The following is a 27,255-nucleotide window of genomic DNA, read 5'->3' as shown; positions in this document are numbered from 1 at the left end:
AAGTATTAACTGATTGAAGTGCAGTATTGTTGGGCTATTGTTCATGCCTGAAAAGAAAATGAGTAATGTGTTGAGTTCAGTGACATCTGACATTCTAGAGGGTTAGTTTTTTGCAGAATTATTTTAAAGTGAACTTAAATAAATCTTTAAGGGTCCCTTCCAACCCAAACCATTCTATGATTCTGTGAATAATTGTTGTAGTAGAATTGGAGGTGGTTGTGTGATTGAAGTCAAAGTTTGTAGACACCAGTGAGTTAAAGCATTTTGGTTCTCTAAGGAGCAGGTTTGTCCTAAATGAGATAGTAGTCAGTAGGAGTAGGCCTCGTTAAAACTGCTTGTGTTTTTGGGAGCCCAACTACCCTAAAAAGTTTAGCTAAGAGAGGAGGAATTGGTTTTGTGTTCAGTAAATGTAGATAATAGTTTTCTTCAAATTAAATCAAATACTCTCTAGGTGTTTATTTAGCAACACTGCATCTTTCTTTATGTAGTGTCCTTCCACAGTTGCTCAGATAAATGAGTAGGCTTTACATTAGCTGTTGCTACATCTTCATTTTTCTTTTGTGTGATGCTGAAAGGAGACTGATTTACTTACAGCACTGAGTGATGCCCATGAAAGTGCTCTCATTGAAATTATCCTCGCAACGGTTAGAGAAGCAGCTGAAGGTCATCCTCCAGTGGGCAGAGGTGCAGCAAAAAAAGTCAGTGCATCTTAGTCTTATTTATTGTCCTGTAATCACATTCTCTTTGCCTTATGTGCTTTGCCAGACAGCATGTTCCTTGTGGTAGGTATATCTTAGGAAATAAAACAGCTTATTTTTATGAAACGACACAGTGTCTTTTGACCTCTAGATCTTATTACTAGTGAATGTTGGAGGAGATAAGCATTAGAGGAAGGCCAGTTGAAGCATGTTATTGACAAATAGTGAGCATTTTATTCATGAGATATAGCTGTTCAGCAATTTGTGTCTAATTTAAGGTTAACAAAAAAATAAAAAAGCATCTGGTTGTCTCCATGGAAAAGTATCTTTATCTTAGCTTGATATGCTTTAGACAAAGGCATGTGAGTTAACCTTGGGTTACATGTAAAATTCCACCCAAATCTAAGAGATTTTATAATTGAAACAAAATGCTTTATCTGCAGATTCTGTCAGTAAAAGAGAAGAAAATACAATTGGAAGATTGTACCAAAATTACTGAACACTTTATTATGGTGCTTCCTCAGCTCTTGGCAAAGGTAACTAACAGCTGCTCTGTGAATGCATATTAAATATTTCATTAAAATTCCTACAGTGTGCTCATATCCTGTTTTTTCTCTGCAGTATTCAACAGATGCACAAAAAGTGGCAAATCTTCTGCAGATTCCTCAGTATTATGATTTAGATGTTTACAGTACGGGACGTCTAGAGAAGGTGAACAGGAATTGGCGTAGTCTGTTCAAGTGGAATGTACTAAATTTATGTGACAACGTACAGAGTTTAGTGGGACTTGGAACAAATAGGAGACTGTTGAAATACAAAGAAATGGTCTCATACCTTGAGGAAAGCAGTCTTATTCAGGCTTTTCTTTTTGATTTGGGACTACCAAAGAAAAGCCTTAGTGCTTGTCAGTTCTGATATGCTGTGAGTGGCCCTGGTGGGCAATGATTTGTGGTTTCATGTGGTAGGCCCAGCCCTGGGTTTTTCATTGTTGGGTGGATAGAGGGTGGGTTATACCATGTGTCTAAGCTGGTGTCTCCCAGGAGTTTACTACGGAATAGGTTTCATTCTCCTTAAAGACTTGACTCCCAGCTGCTGGGGTATGACAGTAACTGAAAGATAAGAATGGAGATAGTATATCTGCTGATGGGAGAGGCATGGTCAGAAGTGGATAGATGAAATCCTTGAAATAGCTTAATGTATTCTTAAGCAGGGATGTTTACAAGGAGGTAATGTTAGGCAAACGCTCCTAGGTTAATTTCAGCACAAAATGTTAACTGGAAGAGAGTCAGCAGAATGGCAGAAGTTGCCTCTTCTCACTGACTGAAGACCTCAGTTGGTGACATGATCTGAAACATTCTCCATCCTCTGCTGCTGAGGGAGACAACTTCCATTGCTTGGAGACACACCTGTCCTTTGGAAAGGCATTTTTTATTCCCTATCTTTGTCTTTATTTTTATGTAGTGCCAAACATGTATTGATAAAGTAGAACTTAAAGCAGTTGCTTCATTCTTTAGGAAGCTCCAGAGACAATAATAATGAAAAAGAGCTATAGACCCAGAAAAGAAATTGTATCCTCTAATCTTGCCCCTCTGCTACTTAGACTAGCATTTATTTCATGTTGGTTATATGACCTATAGAGATACATAGGCCTAGTGAAATGTATCTAAAGCATAAGTGGATTTTTGTACAATTTACCTAAATGCCATTTCTGTCACCTGCAGCATTTGGATGCTTTGCTGAGAGAGCTAAAAGACATTGTGGCCAAACACTCTGATATGTCTGTACTTGAGGCTTCCTCCAGGACTTATTATATACTCTGCAGTGAAGAAATTGCCATCTATAGCCAGGTGGATCGTGCCCGAACTCAACTGATAGATGAGTTGATGGGACAGCTTAACCAGCTACTAGATGGCTTCTGGCAAAAGGTGAGTGTGACTCATTGTGGAGATAAACAGACTGTTTCCCTGGGAAAAAAATAAGATAAAAGAATTAAGGAGGATATGAAACTATTCTTTGCCTGCTATTTCTGCTTGAAGGGAGCAGAGCTTTCAAAGATAGGTTTGTGCCTCTGAAAGATTGACTGTTTACATTTTTAATGAAGCAGATGTATTTTGGCAGGAATAGAGTGGGGAAAATAATAAATGAGGTAGTCCACACCAGCAAGAGGGCATTTTATGTCTTCTGAATATTCTGGACCTAAGCTCCATAGTTGCTCCATTACTGTGCCAAAGATACTATATGCAAGATCAGCTAATAGGTGCTGGGGATCTACAGGTGATGAGACTGTTCCCAAAAGGGTATAGTTCTGTACTTCTACATATTTGACTGCACACAAGATGTCCTTTTTGCTGCCACTTTGGCTGTAGACATAGTACTAGGAGAATATAAAACCAACCCACCAGTCTGTAATGCAGTTTGTATAGCTTTGGGGTCATTGAAATGATGACTTTCCCCTTGAAGAAGGACTTCAGAGTCTCCCTCAAAGCTTTGGGGTCTTTGCAATGATGACTTTCCTCTTGAAGGATAACCACAGAGTCTCCCTCAAAGTTTTTCATTAGTTCTAAAAAGCAGAAACAGCTGGTGGTGATATGAATAGCTTGCTGGCTGAACTGAACAACAGAAGCCCGCAGCTGATCTGATCAACTGTGCCGTCATGAACAGGTGTCATGCCATGGTATGAGAGTTAACACTGGCAGGTTTTTATTGGACGCTGGGATATTGTAAAATGTGTCAAGCCAAAAAATCCCCTAACCTCAGATTGGATTTATTTTGTTGGTCTTAAATAGATATGTGTGTCAATGTGGGAGAATGTGTACTTATGAGAAACAAGATAAGTGGTAGACCAGGGATTCTTCAACTCCTTCATAATGTGATCCATATCTAAATAAAGAGATTTTCTCCTGGAACCCCTCCCTTCTAATTCCTGGTTGTATATACCATCTCCCATAATCACGTAGTATACTCGTGGAAACTACAGCAATTGCATCTATGGGAAAGTATTTAATATATTTTTAGCTATCTTTGAATGTGATCTGGCAGCTGGAAGCAAGGAGAGTCAGCACCATGTGAACAGTTAGCTTTCCAGAGATCTTTAACAACTGTGTGAGGGACTGTGAGTCTGAGGGTTAGCACTTCTGTGTTAGCCTAATTGCTAGTTTTTACTCTGTGTTAGCAATACTGTAGTCTAGGGAGGCTGCCATGGGTTAATTAATGACAGGGACATTTCCTTATACAAAACTTCTGTGCAGTCAACATGTTGTTTTCTTTTTACTGTAGAGGAAGACATGAGTAGCATGGTTAAAGGTGAAGGGACTGGGGAAGGCTGGAAGAGAGTAATTCAAGCTTCTGGGTTGGTTGGGAAGAGAACATAGCAGTTGCCTTGCCCCACACTGGCTAATTCCTTTCTCTTTTCCAAACTTTCGTAATTTAGGAAGAAGAATTTTGTACAGATGCAGGAGAAATTTCCCAGATGCATTCTGCTTTGAGAAGAGTAGCAGCTTTTCATAAGTGAGATGTTTATTTACACAATTTACTTTCCCATATACCTAAGTGTTGACCTAACAGGTGCAAAGTGAGAATTGCTCTTGTTCATTGAGTTCAATGAGATTTTTCATAAGAGAATGAAAATGATCCCATGTGAGAGTGCTGCAAGGTTTAGTTTCTTCTTAACTGTACTCTTGGATATGGAATTCTTTTTGGACTTGTTATTGAGATTGGAGCATCAGCCCTAATGTGACTGAGAAGTGTGGGCTACAGAGTTGGGATGTCAGAGTGAACACAGAGATCCTCTCTGTGGAGCCTCCCGCCTATCTGGATGCTTTTGCACTGCTTTACTGTCAACACAGGTAGTCAGTCTGAAGAGGGTATAGCAAATGCAGTCTCTTTTCCAGCAGATGTAATCTGCTTTGTTTGTTTTAGTTTATTTGATCTTTGTTAAAAGATGGATTTCTCAAAAGCTTGGATCTCCAGGGATTGTTCACCAAGTAAATTATCATGCAAGATAGTAGAGGGTGAGGGAATTGGGCCTTCTTCTCAATATGTCTTTTACCTATTCTGCATGCTAGGGCTGCTCTGTTTTTGCAAAGAGAAATCTAAGGTTCAGGTGCGAACACTCGAGTATTAGAAACAGTCTTTTAAAGCAGGATGGGGAAGTTGTTCTTTAGACCTTTTTGGGCACTTAGTGTGGGTAGAGTATAGGAAAAGGTACAGAGCTCAAGTTTCTTTTTCCTCTCCTCACAACACTGCAGGTTTGTGGTAGTAATGCAGACTATAAAGCCATGGACTAAAGGTTGCAGCATTAGATCACGAAAAACTCAATTTCATTTCCCTCCCTCTTACAATTAAAAATTAGTTGTTTAATGTTAGTCCTCTACATCAGATGAAGGCAAAAATAGGACACATTTAACTTGTTTGGTCAGGTGAGCTTTCATTTCTCACTTAGTGTACCATTATTGTTTCTTTTTCAATTGCAGTGCCCATGATCTCACCAAGTGGAATCTGTATGAAAAGACTTTAAGGTTGCTGGTGTTTGAAATAGAACATGGGAGTTTGCCTGTTCTGGTGAGCTGTTAATATTTAACATTGAAAGAGGTTTTTCTTGTTGAAAGCAGGAAAATTAGGAAATGTTAAATAATCTTATATATCAGTGTCCTGTGAGGCAGGAAGATACTGTTTCTGTTTCTCAATCTGGGAGACTGAGGCTGCCTTTGATATAACGTTATTGGAATTGGTAAATTCATGCCATAGATTCATTTACTTTGGAGATTGTCCAAAACTATGATAATCATCTGACATCTAGATTGATCCTTTGTCATGCTTAGTACTTCCCGTTGATTGCACAGTCTTGCTCTCAGTACATATGAAATTGTTGGGACTGTGAGGAGCCCCTTATAGATTGCATGTAACCAGAAATTGGAATTCTTTGGACCTGTTGCTTGCAGATTGACTCTTGGTGAAGATGGTTTGTACCCAAAACCAGGTAATTAATTACCTGTTGTCTCATCTGCATCCTTTTGGTTGTTTGGTTACTTCAACTCCAACATTGGCTGTGCCAAGATGGAGGTGTATATCTTGTGATTACAAGGTGAAGTACTCTAGCTGTAATGAATGTTAATCAGCCCCTGTTTTCAGGAGAGAACTTGAGGTTATTTGGGAAGGGGTGAAATTCAGTTGACTAGAGAGAGCCTGCAGCCAGTGGGTAGAGGTGGACTCCTTTAAATGGAGCATTGGAGCACCAAGGTTTGGCTTCTGCTCTGAATTGCCCTCTGGAGGAGTCTGCCTTTCACCAGAGACTGCAGAGAAATATGGAGAAGCCAAGCTAAAGTTAGCCTCTGTGAACACCCTTTTTAGTACCTGGTTATTTTTCCACTGAACTCGTCAGGACATCAGAGTTTTGCAGAAGCAGCACCTTAGTAATGAAGTTTCTCAGGAGGCAACATTTGCTTGTATGTAAATCTATTAAGTTTATTTTGAGGGTCTAAATACTTCACAGTGCAGAAATGCTCATGCAAGCAGTATGCAGAATGTCAGGCTTGGATGCTTCATTTAGTCCTAAGCTTTTTGCTCTTGAGCCTTTCATGTAAATAAAGGACGTGTTTTTATTTGCAGATGATCCTGCCAGCTCTCCAGTGCACGTATTTTTCTCTCCTGTGGCAACTAGCTGCAGTTTTGGAAAATCCTCCCAAGGTTGGCAACTCCATGCAATTTTGAAACTCAGAATTGTGCTTCTAGAAGTTCTAAGTTGCTTTTCTGTTCTCAGATTGCCAGAAGAAAAACAAGCTTTCTAAGAAGATAATTTGTGCTTTTTCTTGAGGAAACCAGATTGAGTTGAGGCATTTTCTCTCTGTCTTTCCCTCTTTTTTTAAAAAAAGTGTTTATGCTTCTTCAGTCTGCAAGAGAATAAGTGAACAATGGTTCACCTCTATTTTTACCGCAAAACATGTGCATCGAATTCCTGGGGCTTGATGGAGATAAGGAACTTGTTCCACTGCGAAACAGTTTGTTGTTTTCTTGTTTTAAGCAACAAAGAATATTCAGTGAAAACTTCAAGAAGTTCTGTTGCTTTGTTTTGTTTTTATTTTCTTGTTTTACTTATATATTTCTGGCAGAAAGTCTGGGGAAAGTGATAATTCTGTCATCAGCTGACTATATAATTGGTTTTATAAAGTGCCAAGCTCTAGGTGTTTCAGAAGACAGTCTAGTTAAGACACCAGAGAGGAAAACGCTTTTATGCTTTGGTTCACGTGTGAATGTGCAGCTCCTCCTATGGTGATTTCTGACCACACTGAGTACTGCTGCTTCTGTCATTCTGTCCCCTTCCCCTGGTGCTCCCATGTGTACACAAGAGGACACTGACATGGACATTTGTTTTGTGTGAGAAATGCTAGCTGGGAGATTACCCGTTTGGTGACTGATTCACTATCTATTCCCGTCCCGTTCCATTCCTGTGTGGATGTCCGCATCTCTCACTGCTCTAATATGTTCTGCCTTTCAGTCCAGACATGGTTAGCTTGACTGATAATGGGGCAGCACATTTTTTAATTTGGCCTTTCATATGGGAGGAGATTTTGATTGGAAGCACAATGTTACGGCCCACTCTGCAGGGCCAAATCTGGATGTTGGCAAAGAAAGAAGTTCCAAGAGCAAAAAAGAACATTTCCTGGATAGCAGCTCTAGGACTGTTCCTTCCCCACCCCCCCCCCCCTCCTCCAGTAGTGTTAAGGCAATGTTTTGCCTTCCCTTCTGCTTCTTCTCAGCATGCCCTGGGATGGATCCCCTTTCTTATACAGTTGCATAGCATGAAATCCAGCCCTCCTGCAAGGGCATTTCTCTTCTATTGACTGCTGAAAGCTCCGTGCAGTGCAACAGCTGGGACCTGGTGAAGGATCAGAAAGTCTTTTATGTGGCTGTGGGCAAATCAAATAGTCTCTCTTGCTGGATTCATCTTAACAAATAGAGGTGTTTAAGTGTCTGAGTGCCAAAGTTAGCAGTGTAGTTAAACTGCGTTCCCTCTGTAGTCGATAGAGGGAGAGAGAAGAGCAACTCCAGAAGGCAATTCACCTTGAAAATTAGGTGGGAAGGACCAGAGTTTTTAATGACTCTACTTCCATCTCTAAAGCGGAAATCATTATCACTGCTTTATAAGGATAAGCTGGAGTGAATAAGGGAATACATGTTATTAGAGCTGCCCATCCTACAGGTGGAGAAACAAAGAGTTTGTGACTTGCTGAATACCACTAGTCTCAGCAAGTGTGACAGATCATGGAATCGTATCATAGAATTACAGAATGGTTTGGGTTGGAAGGGACCTTAAAGATCATCTAGTTCCAACCCCCCTGGGCAGGGGACTCCTTCCACTAGATGCACATGTCCTAGTATTTGTCACATTTCTGCACCAGAATTGGGGGCGAAGTATATATTTTTTATGGATTGACCTTTCTATCCCAGATACCGTGCCTGAAAACAAGACATGGTTTTAAAGTTGTTCATTCTAGTAAGCTGTTGCTACTGTGAGATGTCAGCTTCTTTCATAATGTCATCAGCTGTGCTATCTTAAATTAATAATATCAGTGGAAGAAAGATGAAACTGTTGTTTGTTCTGTAATTCTCTATTGGATTATAGTCCCTAACATATTTGTCCTGTCACTTTTCCTAAATATGTTTTTAGGAGACTCTTTTTGCACTAAGAAGAGAGCTGAGACGTTTCAGTCAGATTTGCATGTCCTTCCTCCAACATAAGGAAAAAGATGTAAGAGAAAAGGTTTGTGTTTCTCTATCACTTAACTGGCATTCGTGCTCAGTCCTCCTTTTAAATGCCTGCCCTTCTTTTCATACTAGTGTTTCCCATATAGATTTTTGCTAATTTTTGTCTCTCAGCAGACAAACAACTCTTTAAAAAAATGATCTTCAACTATTTATTTTAAAGAAAGATTAAAGTTAATGTCTGTTAAAATGCTACAACAGTTAGTGCTTTAATCAAGCATGTCTGCATGTGTCCATCTGCAGAATCAAGGCCTGAATCTGAATGACTCAATTTGCCAGTTGATAATCATTGTGTTTTCTGATTAGACTGACCAGTGTGCTGGTTGCTATCATTGCTTTATTAATGCTTTGCTATGAATATTACTTAAAAATTTTTAAAAAATGGCGAAATTGCCTAGTGATTCACGCATTAAAAGAGAGATATTCTAGCATAACGGACCTCTACTTCCTTCCAGTGGAAGTTTGAAAACCTTTAGGTGGTGTTCATGCATGATACTTGCATATACTGTATCCTAAGGTACAAGTTCTGGAAGGGCTTAGGTATGGCATTTTACCACACCTTGGGACAAACAGAAATCTTTAGCTTGCAAAGAAGAAATGGGATAGAAGGTAGATTGTGACTTGTGGTGTTTGATGGAGACACAAGGTGGAACTGGCATGAAAAGTAACATGGTCTCTAAATCCTTCTTTGGCTTTGTTTGCTTGATACAGACCTTCGTGATACTCTGTGACTGGTTGCTGATTTTGAGTCATCAGGATTCAAATAATAGCAAAGAAGCAGTTGGACTTCTAGATTATCCTCCTAGCACATCACTTCAGGAAAAACTGCTTTTGTTTATCCAGGAACATGTTTTCATGGAGGAGGAAGATGAAAGCAAAGGTTAGACATCTTCATCACTGGAGAAACAGTCTACCACTTTTACTGTTATTTGTCATCTGCACTGAATGTATCAGGAAAAGGGGCTGGTCTTCTTTTTTGTTGTTTTTTTTCTTCTTTGTTTTTTTGGTTGGGCCCCTTTACAAACAAAGTGGCTGACCTGTTATTCACTGATCTGTATTCACTGTGGATCAACCACAGGAAATAGCTGCCAATTTACTTGTGGGGTGAAAAGGGCTGATATAATGCATGGATGGATGAGAACGTGAAAGTATTTGGTAGACTGACTTTGGTGGTACAGATGATGTTAGAGGAAGGCCTTGCAGTGTTATAGTGTGACTCTGTCAATGCATGGACACTTCTAAGCCATCAGAGAAAAGGACTAGTAGATTTTGATTTGGGGGGTGTGGGGCAGATTTAGTGGGAAGTAGTACTTGTTGCTCTAGTGCCTTTTTCAAACACATTCAGATGCCATATTGAAGCTGTTACTGTGAAGGCTGGTTTCTTTTGGGAGTGTTTTGAAAATAGATTGTTAGTTTGTTGTGGTTTTGAGGTGCAGTTAAAGTCTTGTGCTTTGAAAAAACAAACATTGTTCTAGATTACTGTGGAAAGCTTGCCCTTCAAGCTGTTCAGATGGACTTGTGTTCAGTTTTGGGCACCACACTTCTTAAGGTCACAGTGTGTATGTGCAAGAAGTGATGGGCCTAAATTGCAACAGGGAGATAGTAGAAGAGAATTCTTGTTGGTAAAGGTAGAGATACAATAGAAAAGATTGCTCAAGTAGGTTGTAGTGTCCTAGTCATGGGATTTTTTGAAGCAGGTTATGTTTCAGATTGCATGTTATGTATCTGAAACTGATAAAATTGATTCTGTTCTGGGTTAGGTGGCCTGAGGTCTGCTTCAGACCTATTTGGTATGATGCTTTCAATCCTCCCAACAAAGGATTCCTGTCATCCCGTTGCAGATTCTTTCATGAATGAGTGATTTTGTCATGCTATGGGTGTGCTTGTCTGAGTGAATAGCTGGTAGCTGCTCCATTTTAGTTTTAACTCTAATTCGCAGATACTTCTGATCAGTTACTTGCCTTATGTTTGTTTCCAGGCCCACAGTCATGCTAGAAGCAGAAACAGTCCACATCAAAATTGTAGGTCAAAGACTGAGTCTTTTTGGCAGTTGATAGATTACATTTGCAGCAGGAAAGAGTGTATTTTGGCTCTTCCGCTGCACGAAGCTCTCCCCAAGCACCTTTGTAGCTGCGTTGGAAGACTTCAAGAGTATTTGTTTTCCACAAGTTATCCAGCTAGAAACTAACCCATGTTCCAGAGACTTAATATGTTTTTAATGATATGAATATTTTAATGATATGATATGTTGATAACTACTTGGAGAGTTTCATCTCAACATTTCTCTTGTTGACTGTGTATGGCAGCTTTTGTAGAGTTTCTGATGAGTTATGTGCTGGTTTTCTAGAACCTGTGTTATTCTAGGAAAAAAAAAAGTGGTTGCAATTTGTCTGGTCTCTTCCATTTGGTGTGTTCATGCCTTTTATTCCGCCCTCTGTTTGGTTCTGTTCTGTAGCTGTGAGCAGTGTTGTACAAGGAGATTCTGAGTGGTAGACATGTGAAAGCCCTATGAAGATCAGAGTAAGAGACTGTGGAAAAAAATCATTTTTACTGTCATCAGCTGCAAGTTTTGAAATGGAAATAACCCTGCGTTTTCTGATATACACAGGAATGAGCACTAGCATCTGTTGCTTAGCATGTTGACTTAACAGCTGAGTCTGTGCTATTTGGATGAAAGCTGGTCATTAAAATTGAGATATCTTGAATAAAATAGTAGAACAAAGCTTCAATGCTTCTGTTTCCCTAGACCTGACAGAAGAGGAGGAGAGAAAGGATGAAAGTTGCAAACTTGACGACTTGCACAGAAAGCGGAGTCTTCTTGCAGCATATTGCAAGTTAATAGTGTATAACGTGATAGAGATGACTGCGGCTGCTGAGATCTATAAGTATTATGTGAAGGTAATGTTTTAGATAAGGTTGCTTTGCCTATCAGTGCATTTTAGTTTTTGAAAGTCACTCCAGTGTTTGTGAAAGATGTGGGGTTAATAGTCTTATGGCTCAGAATCCTTGTATAATCACAAAAAGGCTATAAAATCAAGCAAAAGTGGGACAAATCTCTCCTCTTTGTTCTGCAAAGGTACCTCACTGCAAACAAAGTAACAGAAAATTGAGTAGAGGGTATGTCTGTCCGAACATCTGCTCCTCAGCTTCAACAGAGAGGCCATTTCAGAAAAGCAGTTTATGGCTGGGAGAGTGTTTTAACTATAGAGATTCTCACACTGAAGCAGTCAGCTTACTTCATACAGCTCACAGAGTCCATACGCAGATGGCAGAGATTTCATGAGTCCCAGTGTTTAGACAACTGGCAGAGCTTCAGCCACTCTGAAGTGGGTTTGAGGAGGGCTGCGGACAGCACAGAGCGGGTAGTTTCCTTGAGCAACTAACAGACTTTGGAAATACCTGGATACGGATCTTGTTCTTTACTTCACTGGGCCCGAGGCCTGGTTGAATACAGAAAACTCTCTATTTCGCTCCTGCAAAGGCTTTGTTCTTTTGTTATAATAAATACTTAACGATTTCAGTATAACTGTAATCCTCATGTTATTCTTAAAGGAGCATGCCATTGCTTTACATTTGAAATAATATAAAAAGTCCAATTTTCATCTTTTAGCTTGGATGTTCTGATATTAGGAGTGTTTTATGAACTTCTTGCGTCACATGAACACAGTCAGGTGTTTTGTGTACTCCCAGTGCTAAAGAAGGGGAATGATAATTCTCATATGTTTTCTTGCTGTTAATAGACCTACAATTATTTTGGAGACATAATTAAAGAAACGTTAAGCAAGACGAGGCACAATAACAAAATTCAGAGTGCCAAGACACTGATTCTCTGTCTGCAGCAGGTAAGGTTAAGATTAAAACAAGGGGCTAGGGGCTCTTGTGACAGCTGTATTCATATTGGAGTTTTTACCTACCTTGCCATAATTATTCAAATTCATTAAAAAATATAGTGGAAGAAATCGTTTGCTTGCCTGTACTTTCTATGTGTATGCTGTTTTTGCATGTCATAATTAAAACTCCTTTCAAATCATTATATCTGTTTTAAAATGCAATTTTGTGCATGGTTTTTTTGTTTTGTTTTTAATCTTCAAATGCGTAGTGTGTTAGGACTGATGTGAGATTATGGAGTGTTTTTTGGGACACAGTAGATGTCTCCTAACCTTAACAAAGGTTAAGGATATTCTGTATTTTACAGACTACCTCAATTTCTGTTGAATTTGAGGAACCACAAATGTGTTTGTGGCTGGCCAGCTCTAATCCTTAGTATTTTTAGTATTTTTTTCTGGAAGAAAGTGGGTCACAGATCTTCTGAAGGGTCTTAGTTGCTGGGGCTTGCAGCTGCTGACTGATGAGGCCAGTTAGCTGTTTTAGCAGCTGCTTTTGCCAGCTCTGCCCATGACCAGAGCTGCTTCTAGCTTAGAGTTGTGCTGTAAGTCAGAGAGCAGACTCGTCCCGGGGGTACTGATACATGAGCTTTGCTTATTTCACACACATTGCCAGGGGCTTAGATCTGTGAACTAGCCCCTGAAATCTGAGCTCAGATGAGGCTAAGCTGCATTTGGCTACATATGTTCTGCTGACATAGTCAGGACTTTGTGTTTAGGTATCACATAGACAACAGGCCCTTTTTGGCCTTTGCTTGACCTTGACGGTCACAGGTTTAAGAGAACAAACTACCTTCATGTTCTGTTAGGAAAAAGCCCCAAAGCATAGTTAACTGGGGGGGCTAGAGACATGCTTTTGACTCAGTCTCACTCTCAGAAATTGGACTACACTGCTGCCAAACTTGCTGCTTTATATCTGCATTCTGATATTCTGAAAGCCTCTCAGGCAAATTAGGCCTCTGGGTCTTGATTCAGAAGTCCCCACAGGAGGTGGGATCAGTGGAGCCATCATCTTCAGGGATTAGTTCTCTGTTTATGCACATAATTTTTGATTTTTATTTGTTGATTTGTGCCTATCTGTTAAGCACAAGTGTCCTTTGTGCCATTTCTGTGTCGTTGTTCCAGTTGTGTGCTTCTGAAACATGACTTACAAAACACGACTTCTGAAACACGGCTTCTGTCAGTGTAAGCTAACTGGTGCTTGTTGTGCGTCTGTCTGTGTCCTGGTGCTCTGCTTGCCTGTAGGATTACATATGGTTGCTTATTTGAGGCTTCTTTTGCAGCTGTTTCAGACATGTGCAGAACGCCAAGATAGCAGTAGTGGTGTGGACTTGTCCTCTGCTTCCTTCACAAATATGAAAGAACTTGCTCGTCGCTTTTCACTAACGTTTGGCTGGGACCAAGTGAAATCTAGAGAATCTGTAGCCATGATACACAAGTATGTGCCACGTAACATTACTTTGTCCATGGTCATTGCTTTTGATAGTTGTCTGTTTTATTACTCTCTTCTTTTTTTTTTCTTCCCATAGGGAAGGGATTGAATTTGCTTTTCAAGGAGCTACTGGAGTAGATGGAAGGTGCTTGCCTCCTAACTTGAGCTTTCTGTTAATCATCATTGAATTTTCCAACAAGCTGCTAAAGCCAGACAAAAGACTCGTGTAAGTTAAATTCTTGTACACTGTCATACACATTTTGTGATTTGTGTATCCCTGTACATGGGACACTTGCCCTTCAGTGTTGCAGAAGTTGCTGAAGGGCTTTTCAGAGAACCTTTGAAATCAATCTGGCCCTGAGGCTGTGAGTTTGAGAGACACTTGTTGAATTTTGTAGGAGTAGTTATTTCAGATTGTATGTCCAATATGCATTCTAGATCTTTTTTAGACATAGTTGTGGCCACATAATGGCAATTCTTTTAAAGGAAGGACAGTGTTAATTTGGTGGAAGAGATTTGCAACTTGACTGGCTAGTGGAGTGACAGGAATGTTTTTCTGAACAGAAAAGTAAAGCAGAAAAGATGGAGGAAGAGATAGTGCCTGGATCATTATTTTGTAATGATCTAATTCCACAGCTTCAGGACTCTACATTTGGAATAGAAATATACATGACACTATTAATAATGTGGATATTTAAGTTCAAGGATTTCCTATTTACAGGGGAATATGCCCAGATCCAGTTGGGCCCATATTTTACAGTGGTTTAAATATTTACATTTAATAATATAAGAATGCTAGCCTTATTTTGGGATCATGGGCATTGTGCATCTGAATAGAGAGACATATGATTATGTCTCTTGTTCCCTTCTTCACCTGCCTCAACCCCAGTAATTTTTGAGAAGGAAGTAATGTTCTTCCTTCTATCTGACCTTTGTCATTACTTTCCTAGTCAGTGCTGCTTATTTTGGATCTGGATCTCTGCAGTTCAGTCTCTTATTTACAGATAACTGTAAAAACTTTTGCAAAATATATAACAGGTATTTCCATTTTCCTGAGAGCATATTTGAAGACATGGGAATGTAAGATGAAACACTAAGACACATCTGCCTTTTTGAATTTCTGAGCAAATCACTCCAGTGCTTGACAAGCAAAGTTCCACTTTGGAGAAGAAGTCAGCAGAAATGGAAGAAAACCTCAACCATCACATCTTGCTGAGTCCTGTGTAATTTGTTTGTTCCTGTATTACTTTGTCTTAGATTGAAAGTTAACTTCCATGGGGATCATCAACCAGTTTTTGTATAACAAGGGTCAAGAGTGGTACATGACAAACACTATTAACTATTGCCAGCTACCCAGACAATGTATTTTTAAAAAAGGAATTCAAACCCAAAATGCAAAATACAGAAGAAAAATGTTTGATGTATACTGATTACAAGCCCTGGTAAATCTAAAGGAGATAATCTATGGGTAGTGATAACTTCTCTTTCTATTCTTGCATTTTTCTTGGAGAGAATCTTTGAGATCTAAGACTAGGCTTGATTTTCATAGAATCACAGAATGGTTTGGGTTGGAAGGGACCTTAAATATCATCCCATGGACAGGGACACTTTCCACTAGATCAGGTTGCTCAAAGCCCCGTCCAACCTGGCCTTGAACACTTCCAGGGAGGGGGCATCCACAGCTTCTCTGGGCAACCTGTTCCAGTGTCTCACCACCCTCACAGTAAAGAATTTCTGCCTTATATCTGATCTGAATCTACCCTCTTTCAGTTTAAAACCATTACCCCTCGTCCTATCAACCCTACAGTCCCTGATAAAGAGTCCCTCACCACCTTTCCTGTTGGCCCGGTAAATACTGGAGGGCCCCTATAAGGTCTCCCCAGAGCCTTCTCTTCTCCAGGCTGAACAACCCCAACTCTCTCAGCCTGTCCTCCTAGGGCAGGTGCTCCAGCCCTTGTTTTCTACAGTTTCTGTACAACTCTGTCCATGTTGTCTGGATTTTGAAAAGCTGTTACTATCTGTGTGGTGACACTTGTGCAATAAGTAAATTTCTCTTAATCCATCCTTGAAAAACTTTGTGATTTCATTTGCCTCCAAGGAGTAATTTTTAATTAAACAAAAGGAAAATATTTCATCATTGATGTGGGCAGATTTAAAGCTAAATCCTGATAATTTTTTTCCTAGTGCTGTATTTAACTTCTTGACCAGAGGGATATATTCCTGAAGTATATTCCTGGATGTACCTAATACATTCATTGTTAATTCATTTATTTATTCATTGAAAACTTTTGTGGGAAATACAGAACCTAGCAGGGAATGCACTTTGACTTCAGTTCTTACTGCTTTGGACCTTCCCACTGCTGCTGGGAACAAATGGGAAACGATAAAATTCACAAGGGGGGAAATTGCAATTTTATCCACAACTGCATTCAGACTATGTTTCTAGAGTAACAGTTTCTATTCTGGGAGACCTAAAATGCCTTGCAGGGGCTGGAGATTATATTTCCTCTTAGAAATATTTAGGTTTAGCTCCATCATAAATTACTGGATGGAATGTTTTAGGTCAACATGAACTTTTAGAAATAAACATCTGGTTATTTTCATTTTTATTATTAATCATAGGATTGATGTCCAGGTCTGTATGTTAACATATGTGAATGTACCTGTAACAGATGAGATACAGAATATGGACATTTGTTAGAAAGGAGTATATTTCAACACCATCAAAGTATATGAATTTTAACCTCCTCCCCTGTAATTGCCCAGGCTGTAGCAGTAAAATATCTGACTTGTCAATTGCTCTGTGCCACAAAATGCACACAAGAAATGAATTATTGAATAACAAGCAGCGTGAAGGGCCTGATTCCTGAATCAGTAGGAGTCTTTCCATTGACATTGACAGCAGCTGGATTAGACTCTAAAACAGTAGTTACAATCCATGCTTGTTTGAAACCAACAAATTCCATTACCAGGGTTTCTTGATCCCTGGAGTCTAGGACTCTAATTGTTTCGGTGTTGGTGCTTACCCTAACCTCCTCCCAGCACTGGTTTTCTTGTTTTGCAAAGCAAATGAAATGTCTGATATTTTCCAGGCCACACTCCTAATCAAAGAAAGAATAATACACTGTACAGGCTGGTGTTAAAACTGTCACTTCTGGTGGGGTCTGTTTTAACAACACTGGGCTTGATTTTAAAGTGATGAGCTGTAGCTGAAATGTAGTGAATATCCAGTTTCTAATCCTGAGTCAGACTTTGGTTTTCTTTTCTTATTGTTAGGAAGTAGAAATGGGCCAGAAAGACTTTGTTAGAAATGTCCTGTTTTTCAAAAAGAATGTTTGAAGGTGACCTCTGCTCTAGAAAAGGTCATAGCTTCACCTGGGATTCAGGGTGGCCCAATGTCAAGTCTTCACATTGAGTCAGGCAGAACAGGGATTTGAACCAATGTTACCCACGTCCTTCCTGTGTGTTGTCATAACTGCAGAACTGTTAACTGCATCTTGCAGACACTTGAAATTTTATTTGGAACCTGAGAGAATTGGGTTGAGTTTGAGATGATACTATAGAAAAGTGGTTTTATTGGTTGTTCTTGATTTTAATTCTGCCAAAACAGGCATTCATGGCATAAATACCCCATTTCCTGACCTATTGAATCACAAGGAGCATCTCTCATCTCAGATCTCCTTTGTGTTGCAGTCCATAAGGCTTAAGAAGGGGTGCATCCTTGCAGAGTTCTGCTCTGTTCAGACTACTCCTGGCAGCAGCAATTGGCAGTGACTTTTCCTGCACAGGAAATTCTTTCTAGAGACTGATGTCATTCTTTAATTCCTGTGGATCTAGTCTTGTTTCTAATGCTAAAATTCAAGCACTCTTTTAACTTTGAAGGCATTTGCATTTTAAATATTCAGGTATTTCAGAGATGTCAGATATTTCTGAGAAAATGGATGCCCTTTCTTTTTCTTTGACACTTCTGTCTGCGTCTTTGGAGAATAAAGGGAAAATGCCTTTCTAGTAATAGATATAGAGATATTGAGGGGACAGATATACTGAATTTTTTTATGCTTGCTTTTGGTTTTCTCCAGGTATGCTTACTTACAGAGGTACATAGCAGAACCACTGCCTTGCAGAGGAGATGAATGGCAGCCGTTGATTTGGTACAGAAAGTCTTTATTGGCAAATGAAGATGAGGAGAGCTCTGTCCTCAGCAGTTCAAGAGAGTGGTCCCCTGTGGGCACATCTAAGACATCTTCTTTTAAAAGGAAATTGTCTAATGGTATGAAAACTTCCCTGTTCTGGATCAGCTGTATTTACTTTGTCCCAGCTAAAACGCACTTCCTGCTTTGCATTAGCAGTACCACAGTGTGTTGGATGTTGTGGACTTCCCAGCCTGAACTGTGGTTTTTGCCTTCAGCTTTGTTGTTGTTAAAGGTCTCTTCATCACTCAATAGCAGTAAGGTCGGTCTGGAGACTTTGAGTGAGCCAAATTCAGATAATCTTGAATTCTGCTCTGTGCATTTGTCTGTGCCCTTGAGACTTGGTTCATTGCTTTCAATTGTTAAGTTAAGGGCGTTGATGCTTTAGGCCCTGTAGATAATTGAGACAGGAGAGGTAACTCCAGAAGTTGATTCAGATCTTCAGCCCAGATGATCTGGGCCACATCATCTTCTGGGGTCTTTCTCTCTGTTGAATTTCTAGGCAGCCTGTAAGGTTATACTCCTAACTTATAGTTAGGTGGGCTGCATCCAGGCTTTAGCAGCTCTCATGGACTTCCAATCCATAATGAGGTATTCACTGCACGGATATGGTGAGATTTAGTTAAATGTGGTAAAGCCATTATGAAAACAATTGCCAGTAAAAATGCTAAGTGCTATGGGCATGTGCACTTGTATGTGGAAGAAAGGGAGCTTTTCCAGAGCGTCCTTTAGTTTCTTTCTCATCCTTTCTCAGACATTTTCTTTTCAGTTGACCTGTCCTTGGAAAGCTTGTTCCTTTGCGTCCCAAGGGCCCTCCTTTCCTGAAGGTTATATAGACTCAGCAGTACTGATAGCACTTATGGAATGGGGCCAAGATCATAAATCTAGATTGCAAAAATGACCAGTGGACAAATTAAATGGATTTTCTTTTATGTGGTTTTTAGCTGGCTCTTTCTGTAAATGAATGTTTTGCTCCAAATCTCTCTCTGAACTTGGTCCCATTGCTTCACTGCTGTGGGGAACATGTTGGAAATATCCATCTCAAGACCTCTAACGGTGAGGCTGAAGAACGAGTCTGTTCACTGTTACAGGGTCTTTGCTTGAAACCAGCCAGACTGAAGCAGCAAGCAGAGCTCCAGACCTGCAGTGTGCTTCCCAGCTTGCCTCTGCATCAGGGAAAAGCAGAAAGAGGCTGAAATCTCAAGAGATGCACTTGCAGGAACATTTGTCATTCCTTTGTCCAGAGAGGCTACGAAGAAGATGCTGGTGAGTTTTATGTCTTACAAGCTCCTTCAGTTGTGCTGGTATTGACAGTTGGGGTGTCTCTATCCACCTCTGCTTTTGTTTTTTGTGATACTTCCATGGATGTGTGCCCCTCCTGTCTGTCTTAGGCCTGTGTCTCAAGGACAGGTTCTTTTTTCGTTTCCTCAGTCCAATATCTACATTTGCTGCTGTAGCCTGATTGTCTCCCACTGTCACAGGGCTTCCGTGCCTTCTTGGACTCATACTGAGTGTGCAGAGAAAAAGGCAAGGAAGGAGGAAGGTTTCCTGTCCCACTTCTCTCATCTCTGGTCCTGAGTAGAGGGCTGTGGTGTTGGTTACTCCCTGGCTGTTTGCAGCAGCCAGACGATGAGTGTTTTCTGCATTTCTGGAAATGAAAGAGGATTCTTGTGTCTGCAGATCTCTATTAACTACTGTGTAACTGGTGACTTTCTTTTAGAGAGGTGCATGTCTGTGTGCAGCACGTGCACATGCCTGAGTGAAACCCCACAGAACTTGGATGTAAGGAGATGTTGCAGAACAGGGAGTCTGGAGTCTACTTTTGAGCTCTGTAAAGCACTCAAAGTGTTCAGTTGGGAAATTTTCCTTTAATACAGTTCCTTTACTGAGGTGTTAGGTGCCATTTCCTGTATTGGTAGGTTAAAAGATGAAACACAAATCCCAGAAAGATGCATGCTTTTCCAGGTTTTGGGACACTTGTTAAATGCATGTGGTGAATACAACTAAAATAGAACAAAAATTCATTAAACATGAAGATAGCTTCTGCTTAAATGAATGTTTTGTTTCTGAACTGCTTTATTGGAAATTCCTCAGAGCATAACCTCTTTCGTATCTGGGAAATACTGGGCCAGAAACCTTGGGCTACTTTACATGGATATCTCGGCAGCAGATCTTAATATGTGAACTACTCTGCCTTAAGGACACTTGTGCAACCTCTGTTACAGTTTCTCAAGACCTAGCTTTTTTTTTTCCCCCCAGCGAAGATGAGATTAAGACAGAAGGTATCTCAGAGGAGGCTCAAGCGGAAGACACAGCTGAAGATGTCGATGTGGATGTGGTTGGTGCAGACCAGGTATTTCTGGCTCGGGTTTTCCAGCTCTGAGGTCAGCTGTAGTTGAGGTGGGTGAATGTGAGTTCAGAATCTCATGAGTACCCATCTAGCAGCAAAGGGGCTGCTCTTTTGTGACCCCTTTCAGGCTGAGAAGAGAGATTTTCCCTTCTTGCCTTTCCAGCTGCAGTTGTAGGCTCTTTCTTCTGCTTGATCTGCATTTTTAAGGAAATTCTTATTGTAGTATCTAGACATCCTTAGGTACACTGAACACCAGCTAGGATGCATTAAGAGGAGGATATGGTTTCCTTTTTTTCCCATACTGTGAAGCTTCTTGATTAAGAGCCATTTGCTGCAGTTGCTTCATGTTACTGACACATTGCAGAGATGGCAGTGCCACATGGCCTGCAGGGAATGTCTGCTTCAGAAATGGGGTCTGCATTGTGCTCTTTAGATCGAAAGACTCGGACTGTGTCTGATCACTGGTCAGCCCAGGGCTCTCGCTGGAGTGTCCCTTGTTTCTTGCCCTTTTCCAGTCAAGGCCGCTGGGGAGATTAAATTGTCCCCAGACCAGCTGGGGATTTGAAAGGAAGCATTCGAACCTTGTGGGCTTGGGAGTGGCAGCCAGCGTAGCCTGGGGGTTGTCTTGTGGGCACTGATTGCCTTTGGGATCAGATGAAGGTTTGGCAAAACTGCAGCTGTCTGCCTGGGTCCCAGTGCAGCCCTGGAATGGATACTTAGAGCAGGGATGGACTTTAAGCCCTTTGGGCCAGTGGAGTGCAAGGACTCAGACAGGGTGTTGTACACCAGGGGTCTTGCAGCAGTGACTATACTGAAAGGGCTTTAAAAAAAAAAAAAGTTTCCTGTGCTGCAGCTGAGCACAACCCCTCCCTCTAAGGGTTTGCTGTGTCAGCCATTGCCAGGGGCTGAGTGCTTCCTTCAGGGTTTTCTCTGGTATTTCCCCCTGCTCTCTGAACTCCTAATAGAAAGTAGACCCAGTGTTTGGCAGACAGGTTTTTTGGAATGATTCAGGCAACCCCATGATTTCCAGTGGCTGTGGTTATCTTGGATCTAAGAGCCACAATCAAAGACCTTGTATGATTTTTGACTTTTTAAATAAGTTTTTCCTGTAAAGGTGAGCAACTGGTTTCTTTTCATATTTGAGTGGTGGGGGTGTTTTTGATTTTTTTAAAGAAGACTGGAAGGAAAAAGAGACTTCTACCTTTTCTTCCAGTCATATGCCTGTTAAAATGTAGACTGTTTGGACCATGTGCTTAGAGTAGCTCCTATTAAAGACAGATAATAAAAGATTTGAAATCTATGGACCAAGATCGAAGCCATACAGAAAATGCACTACTTAACTAGCATGTGGCCTTTCCCTGTAGTGCCTTTTCTGGGCTCCTTGTGGTATAGAAATGTTTCTTTCCTTTTGTGGAAGCTAAATAAGAAAGCTAATAAGCTTTCCAAGAGCCTGCTGTGGTGAAGCTGCTAGATGGTTAGATGCTACACTCTTATTCTCATTCTTTATGTGCTCTTACATGATGTTTTCTTCATAGTACGAGGCTGACTTAATCCTTTTTTTCCTTCTGGTATAGGACAGTTAAGACGGTGAGAGAATAAATGGAAGTGAAGAACACACTACCCTTTTTTTCTGGAAATTGTTTAACTGAAAAATGGGGTTGTGATGGCATCAACCAAGGCAGCAGGAGATATGTATCACGTCAAATCTCTGCCTGTGGGCATCCACCCAGAAGCAGTTACTAGCACTGCGATTGATTCCTCCACATTGCTACTCGTGGGCGTTACTGCTTTGGGTGTTGCGCTTCTGAGGTTGTGGGCGTTACACACATCATTACTCAACTGCATCCCAGTCCTTGATGCTGTCTTGGAAAAATTCCCAACCTAAGGACTGGAATCAGGGTATTGACAAATACTGAGTCAAAGACTCTGTAAACTAGATGAGACAAGCTTGCTCAAATCAGCGCGGGGGCAGTGTTCTGCTGGATGCATTCTTTACTGTTGGAGATAACCGAGATGGAGATCTACTTGTTTCCTTGTACCTGACCCTGGGGAGAAAGGAGCCTGGCCCAGCTGTGAACACCGTGACCTGCCGGGTGATGGCAAGTGACTTGGTAGTGCCGTTTCCTGCCTGTAAAATGGAAAACCTGGATCAAAATGTCAGCAAGTATTTCTGAATTCCAGTGCTTGCAGAGATGTGGTTAGTAGTCTGTGGGGATCAGAACATGTTCCCAGGAGACTTGCATCGAGTCTTCTAAGTAACAAAGAAACAAACAGTGGACCAGTTGACTGAGTATTTTTCTCTGGAAGAAATCCTTTGTACACAATGATCATGTGGTATTGACTTGGAAAATATAAAGTCTGAAAACACAATGTAAATAGACTGTAAATACGGCCCATCAAAAGTAGTTTTTCCATTAAGAATTTGCAAATGATCTTCACTCAAGTGTGTCTCAGAGACAGTAGGCTGGGGGGTGCTGGCTGCTTTTGCTGACCCTTTGTCACTGCTCCATGGAATTGTACATTGCATTAATCCTATCAATCAGCTTTATTTTTTATATATATATATTTTGGATTGTAACTGTGTAAAATAAACTACAGAACTATTGCTATCCATTAGTACCAAAAGTGCAAGTGATATTCCCACAGTAAGCCTGGAGAAAGAACAGCAGCAGTGCCACTGGCCTTCTCCTTTGCCCTGTTTTTAAATAGGCTGAGAAGAGAGCACCCAGGAACGTGGAAGTGAAAGCCGTGCATGTCTCACAGGTATCGGGTGTCCCAAAGTGGCAGTAGTAAAACCATTATGTTTCATTTCATGTAGTTAAGTGGCAAGGGGAGAGGTAGTGCTCCACAAGGTAATGCTGATTCTCACCCAGATCAATTTGTTCTGGGGTCCCTTTGTGACTCAGTCAGTAACGCCCCCCTCCCCCAGCTTGTGATTGATAGGGATGTTTCCCTCCTCCATCTAGATTTGTGGATTTAGGACTAAACATTTACCAGGTAGGCAGAATACAGCTGGACTAGGAAAACAGTTCCTTATACCTGGGACCACATCAAACATGCAGCTGCTTGAGTTCTTGTAAGGATGGACTAGGGATGGGAATTATCCTGGAGAAGGTACAGTCATCTTTATAGTTCGTGTATTCCAAGAAAAGGCACTTCCACAATAACACCATCATTTGTTCTACTAGATCTGAGCAAATCCTTTAGGAAAAGAAGGGACTTGGTTATCATGAGTGTACTAGAGAGCAGGATTTAACTGGCTCTCCATTCAGCACAAAGTGACAACAGCAGCTACAGGCTCCACAGAAGAGCTCTACCCTGTGCCATAGCTCTGTACAACAGAGAAATGCCACCGTGTGATGAGAAAACCCTTGGCTGTACAGTGCCCCCTTATAAGTGCCCCTTATTAAGAAGAGGGGCTTCCAGCTGAAGGGTTCCAGGTAGGGAAAAGCAGCAGGCCACCACCTCTTGAGCGGCAGTAGAAGTTCAGGATCATCTCCTAGCAAGGCAGCTGGTCATCCTTTCCCACAGCACCTTAGGGAACAGCTTCACATCAACACTCTGTGTCTCCCTACTGTTTGAAAACCCACAAGCCAGCAGTGAAAGGTACCTGACCAACACTAGGGAAATTTGACTTTAATGGAAACTCAAAACTGGAATAATCAACCCTGATTTTATTTAAGAATTCTTTGAAGGGTATCAACATGACACAAGTTTTCCTTGGTAAGGTTCACTAACAGAAATTAGCGATGAGTTTCATTACTTAAGATATACAGGTTGCTAAGTCTCTACAGGAGTCGGTGTGATGGGTTAAGCAGAACAGATTTCTCTGTACCACTTCCAGCTGCTCAGCAACACTGTCTTTTGGATGAAAAAAAAATTTCCTTTAGAGGAACCTAACCTGCTAGAGCTCAGTTGCTTTGAGTATGCAGCTTGGTGTAATTACCTAACCAGACTGCATACATGTGTAACCCATCTTAAATCCTTCTTTAATAAGTTAATTGTAGGCAGTACATAATAATTACAACTGTTAATTACATGTATGAAAAATCTTTATTTGAAAATACAAACATGATTTTTAAACATTTTAACAGATCTACACTGCAACCAAAAAATAACTTACATCTTTTTGTACATTTTTTTTTTTCCAAACAAAATCTGTTTAACAGTAAGAGTGAGGCAACAATTTCAAGCTGCTGTGACACTGATGAATACCCTTGGAATGTGTCAATAGCAAACAACTGAAGGGGGGGGACAGACAAAAGCACTGAATGCCCACAACAAATTAGTGCACATCACTGATCAAGTAACATTTATACAAAGAATTTTTAAAAAATTGGTTCCTTCTACATGAACGAACACACTCATTTTGGATCAAGTAACACTAAAACAGACTTCATTATTAAATAATTTTTTATAATGAACACCAATGAAAAGACTGAAGTTTAAAAGGGCAAGCAGAATTAAAGTTGGGGCAAACAAGGACTACACAGAGAAGAGAAGCAACTTGTCTCAGGCGTTCGCTTTCCTTGTGCACTAATATGCTCAGCTTGTCAAATGAAACTGCTTGTAAAGGAGTGCTGAACCACGCACTCAGTCCTGGCTCTTCCTTGCCAAGGCAGGAAAGCCTGAGGGCTGCCTGAGCACGTAAGCAGTGCCGGCCAGGTGTACATTGTCTCCTCACCTCCCATACAGGACAGGAATATCTGTCTGCATATGGGACGGAGATGGTCAGTCCACCACACATCAACTTTGAGGGAATTACACAGTTCTCTTAAAAACAGTAGATTACTTTTCTCTAAAGTCAAATATTGTTATTCTTCCAAAAAGGAATTATGCAACATCTGTAAATAAATATTTTAATCTATTTTACAAACTATAGGCTATTGAATAAATACAAAAGTTTCATCATTCCATACAAATGCACTTCTTTTATTTGAAAGGTAGTGTAGTGATTAAATATTTTTAGCACAAAACTAAGCTGACTTCCTGGAAACAAAACCCACTGAAACATATAGATGTATAGCAGACCTGCTGCAGACTGTCCCTTCTCTTCTGCAAGTGTTGACCATAAGTAACCACTACTCAAAGTCCTCTTCATAGTCATAGTCATCCAAGTCTACATCAGCCAGATGGGAAGGCATTTCAAAAAACGGTCTTTTTTCCATTTGATACTTCAGGACATTGGCCTTCTGATGGTCTACAGGATTCAGTTCTGCTTCATACCTAGGAGTGGGCAAAAAAAAAAAATAATGAAAGAGTCTACCTATGTCAGGTGGTACCTAAAAGTTACAACACTAACAAGGCACTTGCAGGAAGAACATAACTTCCAGTATTCTATATTTACAGTGGAGAAACATGTAAGCAGCAGCAGCAGTAGGTTTCTGTAACAATTACTTAAAATTTAAGCTAGCTTAGTCTCCCATCACGTGCAGAACTTACTGGTGAGATACGCAGCTTTACTGAAAGGATTCAAAGCACATACTGCTGTAGTGGACTACTCCTAAGTTAGAAATGGTCAAATGCAAGACTTAAGCACTTGACAGAAACCCCTCAAGTTCTTGTCAAGAAAGCTGAAAGTAGACTCAATTAGGAAGAACAAACTACACCTGCAGTAGATACAACAAAAGAGAAAGAATACTGAATTGCGAGTCTTATTAAAACATGCATGAGCACAAGGAAGCAATAGCAACCATGTATTTAAAGCAGGTGCTAGAAAGTAAAAGCCAATTGTTTAACCAGAAATTACTGATAACCACCTGCTACTGATGAAATGAACAGATGGATAATGAAATGTAATGTTTAACTAACTCAAGTCAGTGAAGGCTGATATTTAAAATGGATCAGCTTCTGCACTGTTTAGTTAGGATCATCTATAATTGATAGCTGTTTAAAAAAATTAAATGTAAATCTCTCTGGAGATTTATGACATCAGATTAAAGAACCGACCGTTTCCTGGGCTACGCTGACTTAGGTTCATGCACATCTTCAAGTCCTACTGAATCTCACCTCAGCACATGATTTCCATCCCCTCAACAAGACTAGGCAAAGAACAAGCTTTAGATACTGCAATATCCATTCTTCAAATGTGACTTTATAATGGCATTTTGTGGTGATTAGAAGTATTCTTTCAGAGAAAGACATGGGGCAAAGAAGAGTTAAATACTAAGGATCCACTTGGAGCACTAAAACAGAGAAGCATTAATAGCAGAGGTGGGAGGAAGAACAACTTTTTCAATTGTGAATGCAATTCTGTTGAAACGCTTCATAGATACACTATTAAACATTAAACCAGCTTCACCACCATTTTCAGCAAAATAAAACTAACAAAGATGCTTTGATAACATCAGGTAAAGATTAAGCAGTGAGTAAAAATAGTTCCTGCTTTTCTTCCCCTTTTTTTTTTATTTCATCCTTCCCACAGGTATTAAAGCCTCAATTATGTGAGCATCAATGAGTGCTTAGGCAGCAAACAGAATACCTTGGGTTTCTCCCACAAGTTCACCACCAGTTTGAACAGAAAATAAGTTGTCCTAAGAGTTACTTTACTGAGTTACACACTTGAAAACAAGGATTTGGAAGAAAGATGCATATGTTATTCTACCATACCATATTCTACCAAAACCATAGTTTTGGCTCACCACCTGTAATTTATAGCCTTCTACACCATTAATTCCATCTTTTTGAGTAGGATTTTTTTTTTTCTTCTTTCTTAAACAGAAGCATCCTGAGGCACCTTTTGAATTTGTTTATTGCATAGTGATACAGAGAGGTGACGGTAGCTTTTCCAGTCATTAAAAATGGCAGCATGAGGATAGCTCAGATACTATTTGTAGGTTCCATCCATCCTATACTCACAAGATTGTTATTCAAGCATTATTGGACCAAATTAAAATCCCACTCTCTTTCAAAGCTTTGGTGACCTCATGGAATATCACTT

General features: G+C 40.4%; 2 protein-coding genes across 12 annotated transcripts in view; one reads left to right on the top strand and one right to left on the bottom strand.

Moving 5' to 3' along the window:
• LOC141919421 (cohesin subunit SA-2-like) overlaps positions 1-22,924 on the top strand; it is a 64,128-nt gene extending 41,204 nt beyond the window's left edge. For 6 of the 9 annotated variants that reach the window (XM_074814955.1, XM_074814957.1, XM_074814956.1 and 3 more), the window contains 17 exons: positions 595-698; positions 1,142-1,234; positions 1,320-1,409; positions 2,420-2,623; positions 4,129-4,205; positions 5,171-5,258; positions 6,306-6,383; positions 8,365-8,457; positions 9,171-9,339; positions 11,206-11,357; positions 12,200-12,301; positions 13,627-13,781; positions 13,873-14,001; positions 17,855-18,045; positions 19,057-19,231; positions 20,225-20,365; positions 21,890-22,924. In XM_074814955.1, coding sequence (XP_074671056.1) covers positions 595-698; positions 1,142-1,234; positions 1,320-1,409; positions 2,420-2,623; positions 4,129-4,205; positions 5,171-5,258; positions 6,306-6,383; positions 8,365-8,457; positions 9,171-9,339; positions 11,206-11,357; positions 12,200-12,301; positions 13,627-13,781; positions 13,873-14,001; positions 17,855-18,045; positions 19,057-19,231; positions 20,225-20,348 — 2,024 coding nt within the window. In that variant the 3' untranslated portion in view covers positions 20,349-20,365; positions 21,890-22,924. Of the gene's footprint in view, positions 1-594; positions 699-1,141; positions 1,235-1,319; positions 1,410-2,419; positions 2,624-4,128; positions 4,206-5,170; positions 5,259-6,305; positions 6,384-8,364; positions 8,458-9,170; positions 9,340-11,205; positions 11,358-12,199; positions 12,302-13,626; positions 13,782-13,872; positions 14,002-14,813; positions 16,164-17,854; positions 18,046-19,056; positions 19,232-20,224; positions 20,366-21,889 lie in introns of those variants that run through there. The other 3 variants (XM_074814958.1, XR_012621978.1, XM_074814963.1) reach the window with 3 other exon arrangements.
• A 1,425-nt stretch (positions 22,925-24,349) lies between these two features.
• The window catches only part of PPP2R3B (protein phosphatase 2 regulatory subunit B''beta), a 54,218-nt gene continuing 51,312 nt past the window's right edge, over positions 24,350-27,255 (bottom strand). For all 3 annotated transcript variants that reach the window (XM_074814965.1, XM_074814964.1, XM_074814966.1), the window contains one exon: positions 24,350-25,541. In XM_074814965.1, the coding sequence (XP_074671066.1) occupies positions 25,397-25,541 (145 nt within the window). In that variant the 3' untranslated portion in view covers positions 24,350-25,396. The remainder of the gene's footprint in view (positions 25,542-27,255) is intronic.

The sequence above is a fragment of the Strix aluco genome, chromosome 2 (assembly GCF_031877795.1).
Source record: "Strix aluco isolate bStrAlu1 chromosome 2, bStrAlu1.hap1, whole genome shotgun sequence".
Taxonomy (NCBI): Eukaryota; Metazoa; Chordata; class Aves; order Strigiformes; family Strigidae; genus Strix; species Strix aluco.
Note: the sequence above shows the minus strand (reverse complement) of the source record. Positions and strands in the feature narration are given on the sequence as shown.